This window comes from Adiantum capillus-veneris, chromosome 3 (genome assembly GCF_014529385.1).
Source record: "Adiantum capillus-veneris isolate H3 chromosome 3, ASM1452938v2, whole genome shotgun sequence".
NCBI classification, from domain to species: domain Eukaryota; kingdom Viridiplantae; phylum Streptophyta; class Polypodiopsida; order Polypodiales; family Pteridaceae; genus Adiantum; species Adiantum capillus-veneris.
Genome location: NC_140933.1, coordinates 77,374,542 through 77,395,430, shown reverse-complemented (window position 1 = coordinate 77,395,430; position 20,889 = coordinate 77,374,542). Strand labels below are relative to the sequence as shown.

Below are 20,889 nucleotides of genomic sequence, written 5' to 3'. Positions count from 1 at the left end.
TGGCTCTTTGATGTACACCATGATTGGGACTTATTTAGACATTGCATTTGTAGTGGGAGTTGTGAGCATTTTTATGGTGAATTCTGACATGAAGCATTGGAATGCAATGAAGGGTGTAATGAGATATTTGAATGGTACAAAGGAGTTGTGCATTTTCTTTGGAGGCGAAGATCCTTGTATATTTAGCTACATTGATGCTGATTATGCAAGAAATGTGGACAACAGAACGTTTACAGTAGGTTATGTCTTTACATTCACTGGTGGTGAGATTTTAGCAAAGAAGCTATATGGCTTCCTCCACTAGTGGGAGATTTGGGCATTAATGTAGAGATTCTATTTTTACATTGTGATAGCCAGAGTGCTACCCAACTAGCACGGAATCCAATGTTTCATTTGAAGACAAAGTACATCGATGTGAGATATCACTTCATTCGTGAGGTGCTTGTGGACAAGCACATAGAGCTTTTCAAGATTCACACAGATAATAAGCCTATTGATCTACAAACCAAAGGTCTACACTGTGCACGTTGTCAGTTGCTTATGGGCTTTGGGTAGATATCTAAACTCTACATACTTTGCACATGTGTCCATAGCTTTTTTAAAGGCAAATTGACCTAGTGGGAGATTTTTGGGGTTCAAGGGCTACTATGGTCGAGGCATGTGTCCGAACCACTAACCCATAATAGTAATCATTTTGTTCTTATCTCAATAATAATACAATAAGGAGCTACAGGTCCGTTGTTGCAATAGCTCCATCCTACTTAGTGTGTGTTCTCTCTCTCTCTCTCTCTCTCTCTCTCTCTCTCTCTCTCTCTCTCTCTCTCTCTCTCTCTCTCTCGCTCTCTCTCTGTGTGTGTGTGTGTGTGTGTGTGAGTGTGTGTGTGTGTGTGTGCACACGTGCACACACGAGGCATTATTGACATAAAAAAGAGACCATAAAATACTTAGTTTAAGGCTTCACTTTTGTTCATTAAAAATTAATCGAGTAAATAAGTTATGCAATGCAATGGTGTGTATTGAATAAAATAAACCCAAAATATCTTCACAAATAGAGTGGAAGAGAAAAAAAATTCCATGATGAATGCCTGAAGGAATCTTAAATTCCTTCAATCTCAAATTCCATAATACTTCTTGTAGTAGAACAATAGAGAATATTTTAATCACATCAATCTTATCATTGCTTTCTTAACCCACATCAAAAAGTAATCATCATTTTTTAGTTAGCTTATAAAAATTTACCGGCTCCACTTTCACAAGAAGTTTTGGACAAATTCTCACACTTACCTGAACAATCATGAGCTTCTGTGAGGGAGGCACCACATACCTATCTAGGTACGATTGGGGGCACGATTGGGGGCAGGGGACCGCCGGCCCGGTGGGGGGGTCGGTGGTCCCCTGCCCCCAATCTTACCTAGATAGGTATGTGGTGCCTCTCGAGCAGAAGCTCATGATGTTATGCATTGCGAAAAAGACTCCGTTTTCCTACATGAGAAAATTTCTAAATCTTCTTGTGATAGTCTTTCCGGTGGAAGGCCAAAATGCTTTTGGTGAGCCTTGAGAGTGTGAATTGTGAAGGCTCTCTCTCTCTCTCTCTCTCTCTCTCTCTCTCTCTCCGACTGAATTCGATACTGGGGTTATTCATACATGCTCCCATTTGCAGCATCGCAAGAGCGTGTCGGATTGGACTTTTGAAAGTGGGCACTATGGAAGGACATGACAGGAGGAGGGCTTGCCCAAGGTTGCTCGGCTTTAGCACTATCTCACATGCGCTGCCCCCATCTCAAGTGAGGGGATAGATGCGTGTGAGCTTGCCTCACAAGTGGGCGTGCCACTTGATGGGGAGGGTTGTCCAGGTAGCCAGCATGGAGGGCTCTTTGCAATTTTAACACAAATACCTACTGCTAGCTTCCATTGAGGCAGTTGATGGCATGACAGACTCCAATGCCTCCTCCTCACAAAGACTCGGTTATTTGTAAAAGAAACTTGATAAGTCTTAGCTCATGCGAATTCAAGGACTTATGTGATATACATTTCTCCAAAGATCCTTGCTTATTTGGTTAACTTTGCCAAGAAAATGAAGAATATACATTGTATCATGTATGCCCAATGTACATATCTAGAGCCATCGAAGGATGTAAGCATACAATTAAGGAGAGTCTGAGATCTATTCAGTCCTAGCTTTCTAGGAGTAAGCAAGATAAGAGCAGTAACATCAAGCAAGGTTTGGAAGGAATTGAATCTTCCCAAACAATGATAGGTTAAACAAGTTTTTTGCATCACATTTGTGTATAAATCATGCTTGGACAAAGTTTATAGAGATGGTGTGTGCTAGGTGTCTCTATGACAAGTGCATCGCATATATAGTTTTGCTTTTTTTGTACATACGAGTGAGTCAAGGCCACCTTGAAGCACTTTGAGACATAGTATTTTATAACATCTTAAAGTCAATGGTCTACAATGTGGTGGGGTTTGCAAGCTTTGTTATGTTTAGGGAATTCCCTTGGAGTGAATATATATTGCCACTACTAGCATTCCAAGTAAGAACACTATCAAAGGATTGTTTTCATAAAAAAACAAGAGGGTGAATCCCTTATCTAGCAAAGCAAATTGTTTCATCCCTTTTCTTGCTACCTATCACTCTGCTTTTGTGTACATTTGAAGCCCTCTCTCCTCTCTAGCTTTGAATACGCTAAAACGCTGAAAATAAGGATTTTCAAAGCTTGATTTTATTTTATGTTATTTTATCGATAAGAGGCTCTTTGCGTCTTTCTATGCGTGCTAGAGGTATGTGCATTGGAGGCTAAGAGTGCCTTTGTGTGTATGGGTTCATTCATATGGTTGGCCAATAATGCTTAGGTACACATGGACAAGTTGAATGTTGGAAAAGGGTACATTCATTTGTTAAGCTTAAAAACCAATCTACATTACTACAAGAACATAGTCTCACCTAGGGTAGAGGAGCCTAATTAGACACACTTAGTAAAAAATAGTAATTTTGGGCGGAGTTTGCAGATCTAGTCATTTTTGCAATGTGAAAATAGTAATGAACTTGTCATGAGAAGGCGAATCAAATAATATTAACATCGATATTTTTTGAAATTTATCGGTGCTCTATTTGAGGAAATTTACTCTTTGAGGTTTCTTGAGGCATTAGAGACAATCAAGGCCTATTAATAATAAACTTTTTGACAAATCACAAAAAGACACATGTTGAGATAGTTGGTTGGTAGGAACATGAGAGAGAGAGAGAGAGAGAGAGAGAGAGAGTTTTAACGTCGTAGGAAACCATCCCAAGATACCTTAAAGATCTAGCCGACGAGGAGAGTTGAACGAGAGAGAGAGAGAGAGAGAGAGAGATGTACCTATCACAAGGGGAGTTTCAATTTGTGCTTGACACGGTTTGAACTAGCTAGTTGACCAAAGATGACCAGTTGAGCACATGGATCTGGTGAGCAATGTGAGCTATGAGGGAAACCCTTCTACCTGTTAAGGCTTCACATAGGAGCATTGTGCACCAAGGGGGAGCCCACCCTGGTTATCCACTTGCTTAATGCTCCTACACAATTGTGATAGGCTCTCCAGTTGCAAAATACTCTTACATATTACCTTTACAAGTCCCTTGGTTTCATTCGCCGCTCACATTGCTCACCAGATTCATGCACTCGGTCTTTGTGGCTAAAAGAGGGCCCACAAAGGGCTCCCCCTAAAGGTGGTTTTAGGGGGCCCTCTAAAAATAGTTAGGTGCTCCATAGGCCCTCTAACAAAGTGGAGGTTTGTAAAGGCCCATCACCAAAAAAATTCTCCCAAGAAATGTAGGGGGTGCTTTGACCAACACCACATTATGCAAACACCTTTTTCAACTTGGAGTTCAAGAGGTCACAATTACGGTGTGTACTTTGAATCCAACCGTGGAGTAGCATTCAGACTTGGTTTTAGAAGGCATATGGGCACACCCATAAAATTTTAAAGGGCCCTCTACGTGCGAAGTTTCAATGTTTGGGAAAAGTGTTTCTCGAGCTCTCAACTTACAATCATGCCACTTTGAAATCCAAAAATGCCACTTCAGAGGAAAAGGAAAAACCCCCCCTAGATTTTGAGGGAAACAGTGCAAAATTAATATAAACCAACTCAATTTTCTCTTGGGAAACCATGAAAAGGGAGTGTGGTTGCAAAACTGAGAATATAGGTTCTACAAAAGACATGACATGAATATCGTCTCAATGTACAGTTGATGCCATTGGCAAGACTGGCGCCATGAATAACTGTTTTTTGAAAGCAAAATGCCTTATCACAAATGAGCAACCCATTTATGAAAAACATTACGAGGAAAAGAACTTTGATGGACCAGACTTCAGAGCTCCATTTAGTGAATACCACATATGGATTGAAAATGCGTGGGTTCTTTGAAGTTTGTGACTATGCCGGTTCTATCCTCAGCCAACTTACTTTTGCTTGGATTACCACAAGCATCTAAGTTTTAGTCTGCAAATTACGAGACAACCCACACTTCACCATTGCCTGAAGATAGTGAGCAAGAAATAACCCTCAAAATCAAGAGACCAAGACACCCTAAAATTCAACCCTGAAAATCTAGTTTTCAAACCTTGCACCTTTTATGCTGCAAAGACTTGTCATGCAATTAACTGCGGCCATTCATAACTCTTGCCACATTGACAATTTAAAGGCTAGGTATTCTTCTTAACAGTTCAAAGCTTAGCGCTGGGCTTATCTATTTTTTCTTTGATGAAGAACTTGTTTTCCAAACTGAAAAAAAATTAGGTTCAAGCCATTTCTTGACAAGCAGTATATGTATGCATGTGTGCATGCATGTGCATGTCTCACACATGAACCCTTCCATCTCCATCTGAGGAGCCTCGATGAGGATATTTTGCTGGCTAATACACAGTGGGTCACCCTTAATTTTCTTGCATTGTAGCAAATGCTCAAGATTTCATGAATCAAAAAGGATAGCTAAGCCATACAATTCAATGAGCATCCCCAGAGGTCTTCCGTACATAATATATAGCTCCTTTTCGCTCCCAAAAAATAAAATAAAAAAAAAAACAAGACTCACAATGACAGCCTACACTAGTGCCGCGATTGTCTTCCCGATGCCCTTGCCCAATTGAAATCGGTGGGGTGGTTGAACCCAAACAAGCAATTTTGCTCTGTAAACTTCAAAACATCAATTCTGCTAAGTACTCCTCAAAAAACAATGCTTTCTCCATCCTCCTATGCTTATTTCCTTCCCTTAAAACTCTTGAAATTTTTGCTTCCCTGGGATGAAAACCCTTTTTGCTTCTTGAACTTCGTCAGTTTCTGCAACCATAACAAAGAAACTCTCTCTCTCTCTCTCTCTCTCTCTCTCTCTCTCTCTCTCTCTCTCTCTCTCATATATATATATATATATATATATAGATAGATAGATAGATATACACAAGTTACAAGGCCCGTAGGCATCACAAGATAGCAAGAACTGGTAGTGAAAAAACCCAGGCTAGGGACAAGGGAGGGAAGGATGCATGTAGCAGAGAGCTAAAGCAGAAACAAGCCTCCCCAACTTGTGACGAAGAGGCCGAAAACACCAAAGAATCCGTCACAAAAGTGATGACGTGGAATGACTCAAGACAGACCAGAGACAACGGAAAACAGCAGCGATAATGTGGCTGGCCGTGCTGATGACATAGCAAATTATCATAAAACGCGGCACATTTTCTGTTGGTGATATGGCAGGTCCTTATGTAAGCTTTTGGGTCAATTTTGGCCAAGCCTTTGGAGGGTTCCAAATTTTAGCTGTGATAGCTTTTGGAGGCATGCTGCTTTTGAGCCTCATGCTTTTTACTGAACTCTTTAAAAGAATGCCAGGAGGGGCGAGTCTACAGATCAAGTGTATGGTTACACATCACAGAGCTAGTCCCTCCAGCAGTTGAACTCTATGATTATCAATATAAAAGAAGTACCAAAAGAGACTCCAGCCTTTGGGGCCAGTGCATCTGGAAGGGGGGTTCCAACAGTGAATACGACAAAGAGGAACATAGTCCTGTTGCTGTTTTGCACCCCAACTCCAGTGGGATGCAGACAAGACCAATGGAGATTCTAACAGCCGCAAGCTCTCTTCTCAAGATTCAGAAGATGATCAGGGCAAGCCTGCAGTAGAAGTTCTCGATATAGCAGATGTCAAGTGACAATTGCAAGTGGACAGGTGTGCTAGGCGACTACTCAGGTAGTCAAAGGATCCGAAATACGCCAAGCATCTACAGAATCAGCCGAATCCAGGGCTTTACGACAGATGGCAGCAAGTCGTCAAGACACCGCTCAAGTCAGCATTCAAGACCAAAGCCAAGCAGAAGGGCAGAAAAGCAAAAACTTCACTCCAAAGAAGCGTTTGGTTAGGCTCTTGATGTCAAGTGCAACAGAATTGAAATGGTGACAAGATCTAGACTTCAAACTTCCACGAATCTTTACTTCTTTCCTTGCACAAATGATGGTTCCTTTATGAGAGAGAGGTCGAGATCTGTACACACACACACACACACACACACACACACACACACACACACACACACAGACCCGATGAGGTCCCAACCAACCCTCTCAAGGGCCCCCCCATACCCTTGCCGATGTGGTATTTGCTTTTGATTACGTAAATGGAATGTACACATGCAATACCTCAATGCAAACTCTACTGACTTGAATGGGGAATGTCGCCGCGGTGACTCTTCAAAATGAAGCACCTCCATGCCTGATTTGATGCACCTTTGGATCCATCTCGATGACGGGTTGTTGATGGCCACCAAGAGGTAGATCTGAGGCTGATTTGTGCTCCCGATGTGAGAGGAATGGAGGGCTGAAAGCACACATGATGATGGAGCCGATAATGGACAGTGATAGGAGCATTGGATGCGGCGAGGGAATGGCCGAGAAGAGGCTCAATGGGCTGCCTAAGTACCGGGCTGCAGGAGGGAGGTTAGCGTTAGCACATCCACCGCATTTCCAGCGAGGAAAGGGGCTGAAAATTGAAAATGCTGGCCTGCAGGGCTGATCCGGCACAAGGCTCGCAAGGATGATCAAAACGCTGAGCTGTTCTAATTCTGCAAAAACGCTAGGGCTGCTCTAGCGCTTGCTCATCTGTCTCCAAAACGTTGAGCACTCTGCTTCCTTTATAGGGTAGGGTTACTTGTTATGAACCCCTTAAGACTTAAATAGGGCAAACTTGGAAGACAAAGTTATAAAAATAAATCATTTAAGTGATTTATTAATAAACTTGTCTAGGCAAAGTTTCTAGGTGAAATTGTCGCACATCTGCCAACCGGAAATCCGATTGACGTAGGGAATGCCTCATTGAGTTCCTCTTAACCTGAAACTACATGCACGTCATGCTAGATGCCCACCGTAGTGTAACAGCATATGCCAAAACGCTTGTACAACCATTTATGCAGGAGGGTTCCAAAACTGGAAAACCTGATCTAATGTACTCGTCCGGACATGCGAGTCCTGCAAACAGGCTCACAAAATTGCCGGTACTAATCCTCCTAGTATTCTAGACAGTCCTATCTAGAGATATGTACAAAATTGGCTCTAGAAGTCGATGAAGCATGTCCACGTGGCACATAGAGCCATGTGCACATGACACTTAAGGTCAAGGTCAACGATTTGATGAAATCTAAGAAGAATTCTTGGAAGGGGCACAAATCTAAGGATTTTGCCGGCTATTTAGGTCAAAAATCTTCTTTCGAGGATCTTGCAGCAAAGGGATATGAGAAACACAGTAACCTGAAGGCAACTTTATGGAGGCCTCTAAAGTGCAAAAGGTGGCATCTTTTTTAAAGGAGAATGCTCTCACAAGGTGGTCCATTCTTCGGCTTTACTACAAAGCACCAACCAAGTGGGCTAAGTACAAGAAATTGTTTTCTTCATTGTGGCATAACAGTACGAGCCGATGTCATTACTGCCTTGAACCATCTGAGGATGTGGGAACATGATACATTGACCACCTACAAGGATTCTTCTCAAGTTTCCTACTACGAAAACATGGCGAAGAAGAAGAGGCGTAAGGAGTTCAAAAATGGTGGCCAAGCGGTGGAGTTTGATACTGTTTCTAGCTACAAGGATTCTTCTCGAGTACTTTCTTTCATATAGCAGTTTGACACTACTTTCTCTGGAGGCAACTTTATGAAGCCTCTAAAGTGCCGCCTCCACTCTTTTGCTTCACTGCAAAGTGTCAGCCAAGTGGGTTAAGTTCAAGAAACTGTTTTCTTCAATGAGAACCATCTGACTAAATGGAAGATGATACTTTGGCCACCTACATGGGATACATTTTTCCAGTTGCTTCCTTTCAATAGCTGCCTTTATGTAGATTACCCAAAAAGATCCGATGTCACAACTCAATAGAATACGAATTGAGAAATACATATCCTTTTTGCTAATTGATATCAAGTTATAAATGTGTTTTCCTTCTTTAAAATAAAAGGTAGCGAGATAAGTTCATTTGAGTAGGCCATTGATGAGTGGTCACAAGTTATGGTGGATCCACGCAATGGGTTAGAACAAGCTAGCCAAAAAGGAGCGCATGTGGCTTGTAACTCTTGCATATCAAGGTCATACTCATACATAGAAAGAATTGATGCCTTGGAGTGTGCGCTAGATCGGCCAGAAATGACGGTTACAATCAATAAGATGGCATGACCATGAAAGACTGTCAATGTGCATACATGTGGTCTCATTGCATTGAATACGTTTATCTCTTCATAACAGCTTGGATTGATGTCCTAAAGTTGTACTCGGAAAGAGCTTTTATTTAATAGCCATATTGATATTTCTTTTTGTTAGCAAAAGAGCACAAGGGGTAAAGATGGACCCAATGAAAGTGTTTACTATTCAAAATTGGCCAAAATTGATGCCGTATGTAGCTTTTTGGGTTTGTGCTGAGCGGTTTATTCGACAATTTGCGGAGATTGCTTCGCCTTTGCATACCCCGTTTCAGAAGGGTGTTACATTTACTTGGGGTCCTTCACAAATTGCAACATTTGAGAGGACTCAACCAAAAGTTCACGACTGGTCCTGTTTTGAGATTGCCAGATTTATAGAAGCCTTTTGAGGTATACATGACACTTGTGGTAGCAATTTGAAGGCAGTCTTAATGCACGAGGGCCATTTTGTAGCTTACGAGAGTTGCATGTTTTCTAAACCTGAGAGGGTTGCACACTTTTATGAAAAGGATCTTAGTCATTATTCACGCTTTGACTCAATGGAGGAGCTGATTTTATAGTGTTGAAGGATCATCAAAGTTTGAAGTAATTCTTGTCCTAGAAACAGCTTTCAAGCTTTTAGAGAAGCACATGAGATGGGCGAACATATTGTCACAGTTCCATTTCCAAATTATATATCTTATGGGAAAGAAGAATACAGTGGTTGATGTGTTGTCTCACAAGACACAGATATCCGCTATCACTGCACTGCATCACCAAAATTTGATAAGATGCTCGAGCAATAACTACAGATTCAGATTTTACAGAAACCTTTGACAAGGTACATAGTGGGAAGACACTTGGAGGATACTCTACCCGGGAAGGTTATTTGATGCAAAAAATCATGTTCTGTGATGCACGTTTGAGGAAAAAGGTGTTGATGAAGGTGCCACAATCCTCCTTTTGTTGGGAATAGGGCCATACAGGAGACACTAAAGGGTGTTGAGAAGTACTTCTACTGCCTTGGCTCAAGAAGGACGTGGATGAGTTTGGGCGTACTTGTTTAGTATATCAGAGGGTTAAATTTGGCACGCACAAAGTGGCAACACTCCTACAACCTTTATCTATTCTGGACCGACCTTGGGAAAGTACAGCAATAGACTTTAGCTTTGATCTTCCAAGGACAACTATGCCATAGTTACCCGGAACGCGGAACGCGGAACGGCAACGGCGACGGGCCTCCCCGCGGAACAGGGGAACGGTAAGGGGTCCGGAACGCGAACGGCGCAGAACGGGAGGCATAAAAAACACCCAAACAATGCAATTTTTAGAGTTATGTGTTTGAATACAAGTAGTATTAGAGTCCTTTGACTCTAATACTCACAAAAAACATGATTTGAAGACCATTCCACCTTATTATGGCTTGATTGCATCGTGTGGTGATGCGCGGTCATAGTACATTCACAACAGACACAGTGCATGCTTGAGATAGGGAGCTTGAGAGAGGCTTTACTTCTTGAGACCAAGGGAGAGAGAGCTTGAAGCCTTGAAAGTTGAGGGCAAGCCCAAGAGAGAGAGCTTGAGAGCTTGAGGATAGAGCTTGAGAGCTTGAGGCCCGAGCGCGAGGGTAGAGCTTGAGAGCAAGGAAGAGAGAGAGATCCTTGAGGCTTGTTGCGTTTGTGAAGGAAAGGGGATGAGGGGGGAGCAATTTATAAGGAAACATCACACCCAAAATCTGCCCCTTTATGCTTTCTTACCATTGCTGCCGTTCCGGCCCCGTTCCCCCCGCCGTTCCGGTGATGATTGGTTTGTCGGAACGCCCTGCCGTTCCAGGTTGTTCCAAGCACCTCTAGCCAGCCGGAACGCGGTTCCGGCGTTCCAATGCCTGGTAGGGGCGTTCCCCAGTAACTCTGATTTGTGCTCTTGTACTTGTCATATTTTCCCCCCTGAGCACTACGGTCATTTGCTGCCCTCTCCCATTATTCTCCTATTTTCTCCCTTTTTTCCAAGGTCATGGAGGTAAATGTCACGTGCACATCTAACCCTATGTGCATGTGGACAAGCTACTTCAAGTCTAGGGTTCAGGTCAGCTTAGGAAGTGTTATGGCACCTTTGTGAGCCTGTGAGCAGGTCGTGCATGTCCAGGCACTAAGAGTAGTTGCATATCCTCTGGTTGCACACAACATGATCATCAACATGACATTCAGTACCCATCATGAGCATTTTACAGTGCATAGAACCCATTTTCTCTATTTACTCATTTTTCATTTATTATTTAATAAGTGACTTTGTTGAAAAAGTGAGTAGGGAAAATTTGCTTAGTCTCTATAAAAGAAACCTAGCGCTAGCACTTATTGGCAGAAGAGGCAGAAGAAGTTCCAGCAACTTGCAGTGCACCTTCTAACCAAGACCAGCGGCAGGCCCCAACGTTTTCAGCCAACAGAGCAGATAGCGTTTTGGAAATACAGTTTCCCTAGCGTTTTTGCTACAGAGCAATCTGGCGTTTTCACTTTGCAGATTCAGCCTAGCGTTTGCAGATTCCAGCGTCAAATCAGCCCAGTACATCAACGTTTTCAGTTTTCAGCACTTAGACACTGCAGATTCAGCCGTTACCCTCTCTGATCTCTCCTACCCGCAGCAGATCCTCGCAGTAGCAAAAAGTCAGCGTTTTGCAGATTTCAGCAGTTCAGCCCTAGCGTTTTCTGATTTCAGCCCGTCCTTGTCATCATCATCATTGTCATCGGCAAGTCCATTGCATCTAGACCATTGTACCAGATTTGTGTAATCAATAGCATAGACCGCTCTCGCCATAGAGAGGTGGGCCCTTGGAGGAGGGTTTGAGAACCGTTTGATGTCGTATTCTTCTCTCTCTCTCTCTCTCTCTCTCTCTCTCTCTCTCTCTCTCTCTCTCTCTCTCTCTCTCTCTCACACACACACACACACACACACCTTCATTCACAGTAGCATTCACTTTGTTTGTGATCATTGCACTCTCTCACTAAAGGAACGGAAGGCTCTCCCTTCCGTAAGTAAAAGGAACCCTTGAGCACAGTTCGGAGCACTCATCTTCAGCAACATCAACATTCACTTCCGCTACACCTTACATTGGTATCAGAGCTTTGGCAATGTTCAGTATCACTCAAGGAAAGAACCACAAGAAATTTTTTGCTTGTTGTAGTCGCACGTAACCCAAATCCACTTGGGCGTGTTGATTCCTAATCATGTCTTAGAAGAGTGACAGGTAACCCAAAAAAGAAGGGCTTGTCCAACCTCCCCTTGTTCCTCTTTTCACTCATTGAGAGTGGACCACGCACTTAGCGGCCGGCCAATCGACGTGAGGTGGAAAAAAGTAACTTTGTGAGCACAAGGCCGCCAAGGGGTACGCCCGCAGGGAAGAGTCGAGCTTGGATAAGAGAAAAGCCTTCTCAAACACCGACAACAAGCTAAAGAACTCCAGAACCTCAAGAACTCACGAACCTCGAGAACCCAAGTTCCTCGAGAACTTAAGTACTCAAGACCTCAGTGTATGGTCATCACCCAAAGCGAAATGGGTACTTTGCGTGAAGGTCATGGAGGTGGTGACAAAACTTTTCCCACCAGGAGGATTTTTTTCCGACCCTCCCCCTTCCCCATCTACGCCACAGGTTGCATCAAATCCTATGGAGGCTTTGGTCAAGTCGATGATGGACATGATGCTACAACAAGAGGCGTAACGCGCCACCTTGGATCGCGAGCGTGATCAAGCGCGCTTGGCGGCCGAAGAAAGAAGGGCAACTATGGAGCTTGAGTGTGAGCAAGCACGCGAAGCCCAATGCATAGCGGCCGAAGAAAGACGAGCGGCCTTGGAATTAGAGCGTGAGGCGCATAGAGATCAAAGCATGCAAGAGTTGGTCCTACACGTACTCACCTCGAAGTCCGAGCCGATCAAAGATGTGGGCAGTTCATCAAGTAGCACAAGCAAAGATTCGGACTCCAACAATCCAATCACTAAGAAGTTGACGTTCAATAAGTATGACGGTAAAATGGATGCTAATGTTATTCATTCTTGGTTGCATCAATTTAATGCTTACTTTGCGACAACTAAGAAAATAGGAAAAAGAAGGTTTTGACGGCAACAATGTAGCTTGCCGCTGATGCCATTAATTGGTATCACGCAATGTGCATGGCAAGAGGCACAGTTGACCGCGCACCTAGAGGAAGCCGAAGAAGGCATGCCCCTTTCCTTCAATTGGGCCGACTTCCAAGACAAGCTCAAGGCGCAGTTTATGCCACCTCAGTACCTAGCGCGGTTGAAAGACGATTGGCGCAATCTCGAGCAAAATGGTATGCCAGTTATGTCTTTCTATAATCGTGTTTGGAGCTCGGCACCATATTACGCAAATCATGATGAGCGCAAAGAGGCATTGCCTTACGGGTTGGACGAGTACATCAAGTTTGATGTCGAAGTACTCGACCCAATAGATCTCAACAAGGCGGTAGCGATTGCTCTCGCAGAGGAGACGAAGCACAACAAAGGAAAGCCTAAGGAGAACAAGTCTTCTCACAGTACCTCTCAGACTCCTTAGAACCCACAGAACGGTAAGAATGGTAAGAATGGTAAGAACTGTAACTCTTCTAGCCAGTCTTTCTCTAATCCTTCAGAAAAGAACTCTCAAAATGAATCTAAGGGTAAAGCTAAAGCACCTATTAAACCTAAGCTACCCCCGAATGAAAAAGCCACACAAGGATTATAGGAGGATACATAACGCCAAAAGAACAAGTCATTTATGCTAAGGAAGGTAGATGTTATCAATGTCACATCAAGGGTCACATTAAAACAGCACCACCTAAAGAACCCAAAGCACCGACAGCTACCACAAGCACTTTAGTGAACCAAACTGAGTCTCCACATGTTTCTGACACACAATTAATGAGTCTCTCTTTAAATGTTATGGTGATGTGAAGGGTCACCGTTTTGTCATATTGTTTAATTCAGGCAGTATGCATGATGTGATTGGTGCCTCTCTTGTAGAGAGAGCCCGCCTAGAGGTTAGCCAGACAACTCCTCTCGAGGTGTTGGGCTTCGCTCCTGGTATGGACTCTCTCAATACGCAAGAGTGCCTTGATGTGTTATTCATTAATCAATGAGCTTCCTTCCGTAGAAAATTTGTTGTGTCTGCTCTCTCAGGATGTGATAGATGGTTTCGTGAGCATAACCTCTCATTGATTGGGCAGACAATACTCTCACTCTAAATGCCAAAAGTGACTATCCCATGATCATTCATGGTGAGGAGGGTCTGCATTCTTTACCTCTCATTTCTCATGTGCAGGCAAAACGTGCAATAGAAGAGGAGCACAAGCGGCATTCATCTATGCCTCTCCAGTTACCCAAAGCATTAAGGCTCCAGACAGGTATTCAGCTTTGTGTACCAAGTATAAGCACCTCTTTTTGCAGGAAGATCTTCCACCCCGTCTCCCTCCCGAGCGGCCGAATGACCATCGCATCGAACTCACGTAAGGGACACAGCCAATCAGTAAGTCTCCCTACCGTTTGAAAAAGACTCAGAAAGAAGAGTTAGAGCGGCAACTCACGGAGTTGGTGGCCAGAGGATTCATACGTCCTAGTGTAAGTCCTTTTGCTGCTCCTATTTTATTTGTCTGCAAGCAGGATGGTTCGTCTCGTTTGTGTGTTGATTACAGGACATTGAACAAGATGATTGTCAAGAACGAGTTTCCGATGCCTCGCATTGAGTATATCCTCGATAGGCTCAATGGGGCAAAGCTTTTCAGTAGGGTCAATCTCAAAAGTGGTTACCTGTAACAAACTGCTAACGTGTCAAGGCCCTGAAGAAGGGGGCCAACTTGCAGATGTCGGCCGAGGGGCCTAAACCCTAAGAAGAACAAGTCATAGAAGAAGAAGTCCTACCAACTTATGGGACCCCGTTCGATGGGGCCCCAAGTGACAAAGTGTAACAGACTTGGACACTCCAAGTCAAGAATCAATCACGACAGCACCAAATAACCACTTCAAAACAGTTCACAATTCACAATAGATTTGCACTGGCCCGACGGAGTTTCGTGCCTAGAGATATTGGCCCCAAAGACTTGCGCCCCTTTCGGTATTTCTTTTTGTATTAATCAGTGTTCGAAGTACAAGAGTGGTTCGGGTCTCACTCTCAGACTCTACGTCCAGATGCTCTACAGAGTGGGAGCCCAAACCACATAGTTATTTTACAAGGGTTGCCAAAAGCAGAGCCCCAAAAACTCAAAATCAAAAGCCTAAAAAATAAAGCAGAGGCTCTTTTCTCTCACAAACTCTCTCTTGAGTTTCAAGAATAAAGCAAAAGATTTTCTCTCCCTCTTTCTCTGAGATTGCGTAAGCAAACTGCCGCAAAAGCAATCTCACGCCAAAAGCAACATGTGCCGCAATTCTCGAGCCTTGCCGTACGGTGCCACGTCAACATACCTGCACATTTATCGGGATCTGCCCTTGCTGCCTTTAGGGTTAGGGTTAGGGTTAGGTCAGGGCAAAAATTAGGGTTAGGGTTTCTGGCAGCATTTAGGGTTTTTGCAAATTAGGGTTTCTGGCCATTAGGGTTAGGGTTTCAGCACATCCGAGCCCTAATAATCGGGTAGCCACGTCATCACTTTGTGACATACCCCCCTCTTGAGAGCATTGTAATCGCCCCCATTACGCCTGCAAAACAGACAGAGGCCATAAACAGTCTTAGCAGAAACTGATTGTTAGTACCTACGCACTAGGAACACACATCTAGCACATGCACCAATCGACAGTCACATCACACGACATCACATGACATTCAACATTCATTCGGATCTTAGACCATGATTTATCGGCAATGTAGCTAGCAATCGCATCTAGATCCAATTTGGGACCTCATCGATGTCCGATTGACTAACCCCTATTGCAACCATGTCTATTCGAGATCAATCAGACCAAAATGCTGCAGTCATTTCGTCTATCAGTTCTTGCACTTAAAAAGAAGTCAAGAACAAATCAATATCATAATCAGGAATTCCATTTCATAAAGTCATCCAGCAGAACACTATCAGCTCTCAGTATCCCTGAAGCTCAAAGAGACATCGATGACTTTAGTATCAAAATCGAGCATCTGTTGACAAAGGAGCGGAGTAACTCCCCTCTTGTGCATCCCACTGCACCAAATCTCCGACCAAGCTAAATTCTGGGTTTCATTTGGAGTAGACTATGCTAAACCAAAAGCCTCGAGATAAAGTTTCACAATCTGAGGAGTATCTGCTAGGTCCTCCTCCTCCATCCACTTCGCATCCAATGCAGGATAGTTCTTGAACTTAACCAAGAACCACCTTCGGACTTTACCTTTATTCTTCGTATCCTTATGTGCCAAAATCTGTTCAGGAACAAGGATCTCCTCGTTTTCTTCCACTTCGGGTTGCTCATCAGGCTCCCCATCATCAGGCACATCACCTTTAAAAGGTTTCCAGAGACACATGAAATGCATTGTGAATCCTCCAAGTATCAAGCAGTTTCAGTCGGAAGGAGACATCACTTATCTTTTCAGAGATCTGAAAAGGTCCGTAGTATCACATACTAAGCTTTGGAAAAAGCCTCTCCTTTTCTTTCTCAGGCGTGCCTTCTCAAAACGTAAGAGCACCCAATCATCCTCCTTCAATTTCAAGTCGCGACGATGGCGATCCGCTGCCTTTTTCTGTCGTTCTTGAGACTTCTGCAAACCCTCGCGAACCTTGGCAAAAGCCGTATCTAAGTCTCGCGTATATTCATCTGCTTCAAAAATCTTATCTTTAGTGCTTAGGAAGGGTTGAACCTTCGCAGCACCTTCAACAATCTCAAATGGCGCATTTCCCATCAAAGAGTGTATCGTGTTATTGTAGGCAAATTCCACCAAAGGTAGGTAATTTTCCCATTGAGTCTTCTGATCCGAGATATAAGACTTCAATAAATCTAGAACCACTGAATTGGCAATCTCAGATTGCACGTCAGTCTACGGGTGGAACGATGATGAGAACTGCAACCGCATGCCAATGTTCTCCCAAATTGCCTTCCAAAACAAACTCGTAAATCTGGGATCCCTGTCGGAGACAATCGTCTCAGGCATGCCATGTAATCTGAAGATCTGGGCCACAAATAGTCTCGCTAAGTGATCCGGCTTGACTGTTTTCTTCACTAGAATGAAATGAGATTGTTTACTAAATCTGTCAATAACAGTCCAGATACCATCGTGACCATTTTGTGTTCTCGGGAGATCAAAAATGAAATCCATTGCAATACTTTCCCAAGGACAGGTGAATATGGGTAAAGGTTGTAACAATCCCTGTGCTTTATGCATGTCAAACTTGACCTTCAGGCATACTAAGCAACTGCGCACAAACTCTTCCACATCCTTTTTGAGTCTCGGCCAAAAGAAGTATCTCTCTACCCCTTTCATGGTGGTGGCAATGCCACGATGACCTGTAAAAGGTGGACAGTGGCATTCAGTCATAACCTTTTCCCTCAACAGCTGTGTAACGCACAACATGGTTTTTCTCATCAAGTAGCCATCCCGAATGGAATATCCCGCTACTAACTCCTCATTCCGTATCCGAGTGAAAATATCTGCAAAATTTGTATCTGTGGTATACTGGTCGACCATATCCTTGAAGCTCCTATGATGTATCGTGGAAATAGCCAGAACCAACGGCTTGCGAGACAAAGCATCTGCCACCACATTCTTCTGTCCCTGAACATGGACAATCTGGAAGTGAAACTGTGACAAGATGTTCGCCCACCGCATTTGCTTTTCCGAAAGCTGCTTCTGTGACAAGAAGTGGTACAAACTCTGATGGTCTGTAAAGACAGTAAAATCCGCTCCGAGTAGGTAATGCCACCACTAAGTAAGAGCGTGGATAACTGCCAAAAGCTCTTTCTCATAAATCTGCGCTGTCATTTCCGGCCTTGAGAACAATCGGCTCTCGTAAGCAATGACATAGCCTTCTTGCATTAAGACCGCACCCAGACTACGAACACAAGCATCGCAATATGCTTCAAATGACTTCTGCAAGTCCGGCAAAGTCAAAATTGGTCCTGTACTCAATTTCTCTTTCAATGTCTGAAAGGCAGTCACCTCTGTGGGTCCCCATGAGAAAGGGACTCCTTTCTGTGTCAAGATATGCAAAGGGGAAGCAACCTCTGGAAACTTTCGAATGAACCGCCTGTAGTACGAACACAGTCCCAAGAAGCTTCTAGCTTCATGGACATTCTTCAAATCGGGCCAATCGCGGATAGTCTCTATCTTGGCCGGATCCATTCTGAGACAATGTGTCCCAAAAAATGTATCTCTGGTAGGAAAAATTCACTTTTCTTTGCATTAATCAGAAACTTGTGATCTCGTAATGCCTGAAAGACCTGAAGCAGATGATCTCTGTGTTTTGCCTCATTCTTGGAGAGAACAATGATATCATCAAAGAAAGTGCCAACAAATAGCCTGTACTCTCGAAAAATCCTATCCATCATCCGGTTAAATGTCGCAGGAGCATTGGTTAAGCCAAAAGGCATCACCAAAAACTCAAATAACCCAAAAGTCGTCCGAAAAGCTGTCTTGTAGACGTCTCCCGGCACGATTGTGATCGGATGATATCCACTCTTCAAATCAATCTTGCTAAAGCACGAGGATCCCTGTAATTTGTCGAGTATATCATCGATCCTAGGAATCGGAAATCTGTTCTTGATGGTGATTTTGTTGAGAGCTCTATAATCGATGCACATTCTCCAAGATCCATCTTTCTTCAAAACCAACGACACTGGAGAGCAATACGGTGAAGTACTAGGCTGGATAAGACCCTTTTCCAAGAGGTCTTTCACTTGGTTCATAATCTCTTCATTCTGTGCTCGGCTCACACGATAAGGTGGCCGGTTCCGTGGCGTGCTTCCGGGTATCAGATTAATGATATGATCCTCAGGCCCTCTAAAAAGCAATCGGCATGAGTGTGGAGAAAAATCTTGGCGTTCTTTTGTTCAGGTCAAAACATAATCGACCTTTATCCTTTGTTCAGTTCTCTCCCAAAAGAATGAGTACAGAAACTGAAGTTCATCAAGTACAATCTTTGAGCCCTTCATTTGTCAAAGTCGCTTTCTCGGCCCGGTAGTCAACCACGGCGTAGTTCTTGTGGTACCAAGGGATTTCGAGTAGAACGTCACTCGCGTGCCCTGAACACCCCTGTCATTGCAAACGAAGTTTGCCAATGCTCGGTGTGATGGCAACATCCCGTCCGGGTGCCACTCGAACTACCTCCGCCAGTGGCCTCAACCTGTTGGGCGTAGTTCTAAATCGAGCCGCCAATTCCAAGTGAAAGTTCCAAGTGAAAAGAATTTGGCCTTGGCTCCAAGAGCTTCCTGATCCTTCACTTTGCCCCAAAAGCGGCAAAGTTTGTACTTTCATTCATTTGATTCGGTTCAAGCCCCACGCTATGTGGTACCAGTTCTTCTTTTTATCTGCCTTTTCTGCCACGTCTCTCAGCTGCTTTAGAACTTTCTGGCCTTTCTTCATCTTGTTCATTCGGTGCCTTGTTAGGGCACTTCGCAGAGATATGTCCAGGTTCCCCGCATCCAAAGCACTTCCCCTCCCTGATGAAGAGAGCTCTCTCCTCGGGAGTAAGCTTGGGTCGTGCATCCTTCTTTTCTGGGTTTCTCTTTCTCTTTCTACTTTCATTTGCTTAAGTCTGTTCGGCTAGTTGTGTCATGACCTCATCGGTGGGGTAGGTCAGACTGCCAGAGTGAATGGCAAAGCCCCGTTTCGCATGACTCATCAACTCCTGAATAGAAGCTGACTTTTGTTCCAAGCAGTGATCTCGGATCTCTGTAGGTAGACCCAAGGTAAACCGCTCAATCTGTTCTCTGAACGAGATCTTCTTGAATGAAGAGGTGGGTAGAAAAGAGCTCCAGAATCTCTCGCAATAAGCATCCACTGTATCTCTCTTGGTCATCCGAAGATGGTTCCAAGCAACTCATACATCGCGTTCATACTCTTGCATCAGCCAAGAAGAAATAAAAAGCTTCTTAAATTTCAGCCATTTAACTCGCGCAGTCTTGTTTAAAAGAAGCGTGGACCACCAAGTTTGAGCATTCCCCTTAAAATAAGAGGCAGCTCTCCGAATCTTGGAGTGCTCTGAGTAGCGTCCTCCCGCGAAAGCAATGTCAAACTGCAGTATAAAAGACGAAGCCTTCAAAAATCTTTATATCCTGAAAAAGTGTCAAATTTGATCGACTGTCCACCTTCCTTAAAACTCTCAGACTTTCTTGCTTTTATCTTCCACAAAGTCATACTGATTGGCTTTATAAAAATTCTTCTTGTTCGCATAAAAGTTGCCGTCATTAGAGTCTGAACTGTCTGTAGACAAGTCCTCTGTAGAATTGTCACTCACTAAGCGAGATTTAGACTTCTTTGCCTTTTTCTTGCCCTTTCCGAAGCGTTGTTTCTTGCGTCACTTTTTGCGTTTTCTGTCTTCTTTGCTCGAATCTGAAGAGCTAGAAGAACTGTCAGAAGAAGAAGAACTGGGTACTCCTTCAAATCGAACACGCTTCTTCTGTTTCTTTGCCTTATCAAATGTCGACTGACGACCCAAATAACCCGGGAAGTCAGTGCCTTTCTTTTGCTTTTTGCGGTGCATTTTAGCTTTGTTCTGCGCATCAAAAAGCTGAGCAATCCGTGCATCAATCACCTCTTCTAATTCCTTCTCTGAATATTTCTTGTGAGCAGAAGGTTTCTTGAGAGCGGGTTTCGGGGGTGGTGGTGTGGTTTTCTGCCACTGCTCGTGCACTTCCTGAAAAGAAGTCTCGCTCATATATTTTGCCAATTTTGGGTCCTTCGCAAAACTGAGCATCATCTTTGTTGCATCGCCGATCAATTGACGACGCTTCATCTCTCGTTGCTCCGCCTGAGTAGGCCGAGGCGGGCCATACTCTTTGCCGGAATCTTCGTTGTGATCCCTGCCCGCATCTCCGGATGCAGAGGGAGTCGACTGATCCTTGCGTGAAGCCATAGGTGTCGCGGAAAAAAAATTGGGATCGGTTTTCCTGTGGAAGAGAAATCGGTCGTGCTCTAATACCACTGTAACAGACTTGGACACTCCAAGTCAATTATCAATCACGACAGCACCAAATAACCACTTCAAAACAGTTCACAATAGATTTGCACTGGCCCGGCGGAGTTCTGTGCTTAGAGATATT

General features: G+C 43.8%; 1 protein-coding gene across 2 annotated transcripts in view; it reads right to left on the bottom strand.

The window, feature by feature from the left end:
* Window positions 1-4,948: 4,948 nt before the first annotated feature.
* The window catches only part of LOC147461145 (Sas10/Utp3/C1D family), a 41,120-nt gene continuing 25,179 nt past the window's right edge, over window positions 4,949-20,889 (bottom strand). For both annotated transcript variants that reach the window (XM_086508766.1, XM_086508765.1), the window contains exon 9: window positions 4,949-5,319. In XM_086508766.1, the coding sequence (XP_086364892.1) occupies window positions 5,252-5,319 (68 nt within the window). In that variant the 3' untranslated portion in view covers window positions 4,949-5,251. The remainder of the gene's footprint in view (window positions 5,320-20,889) is intronic.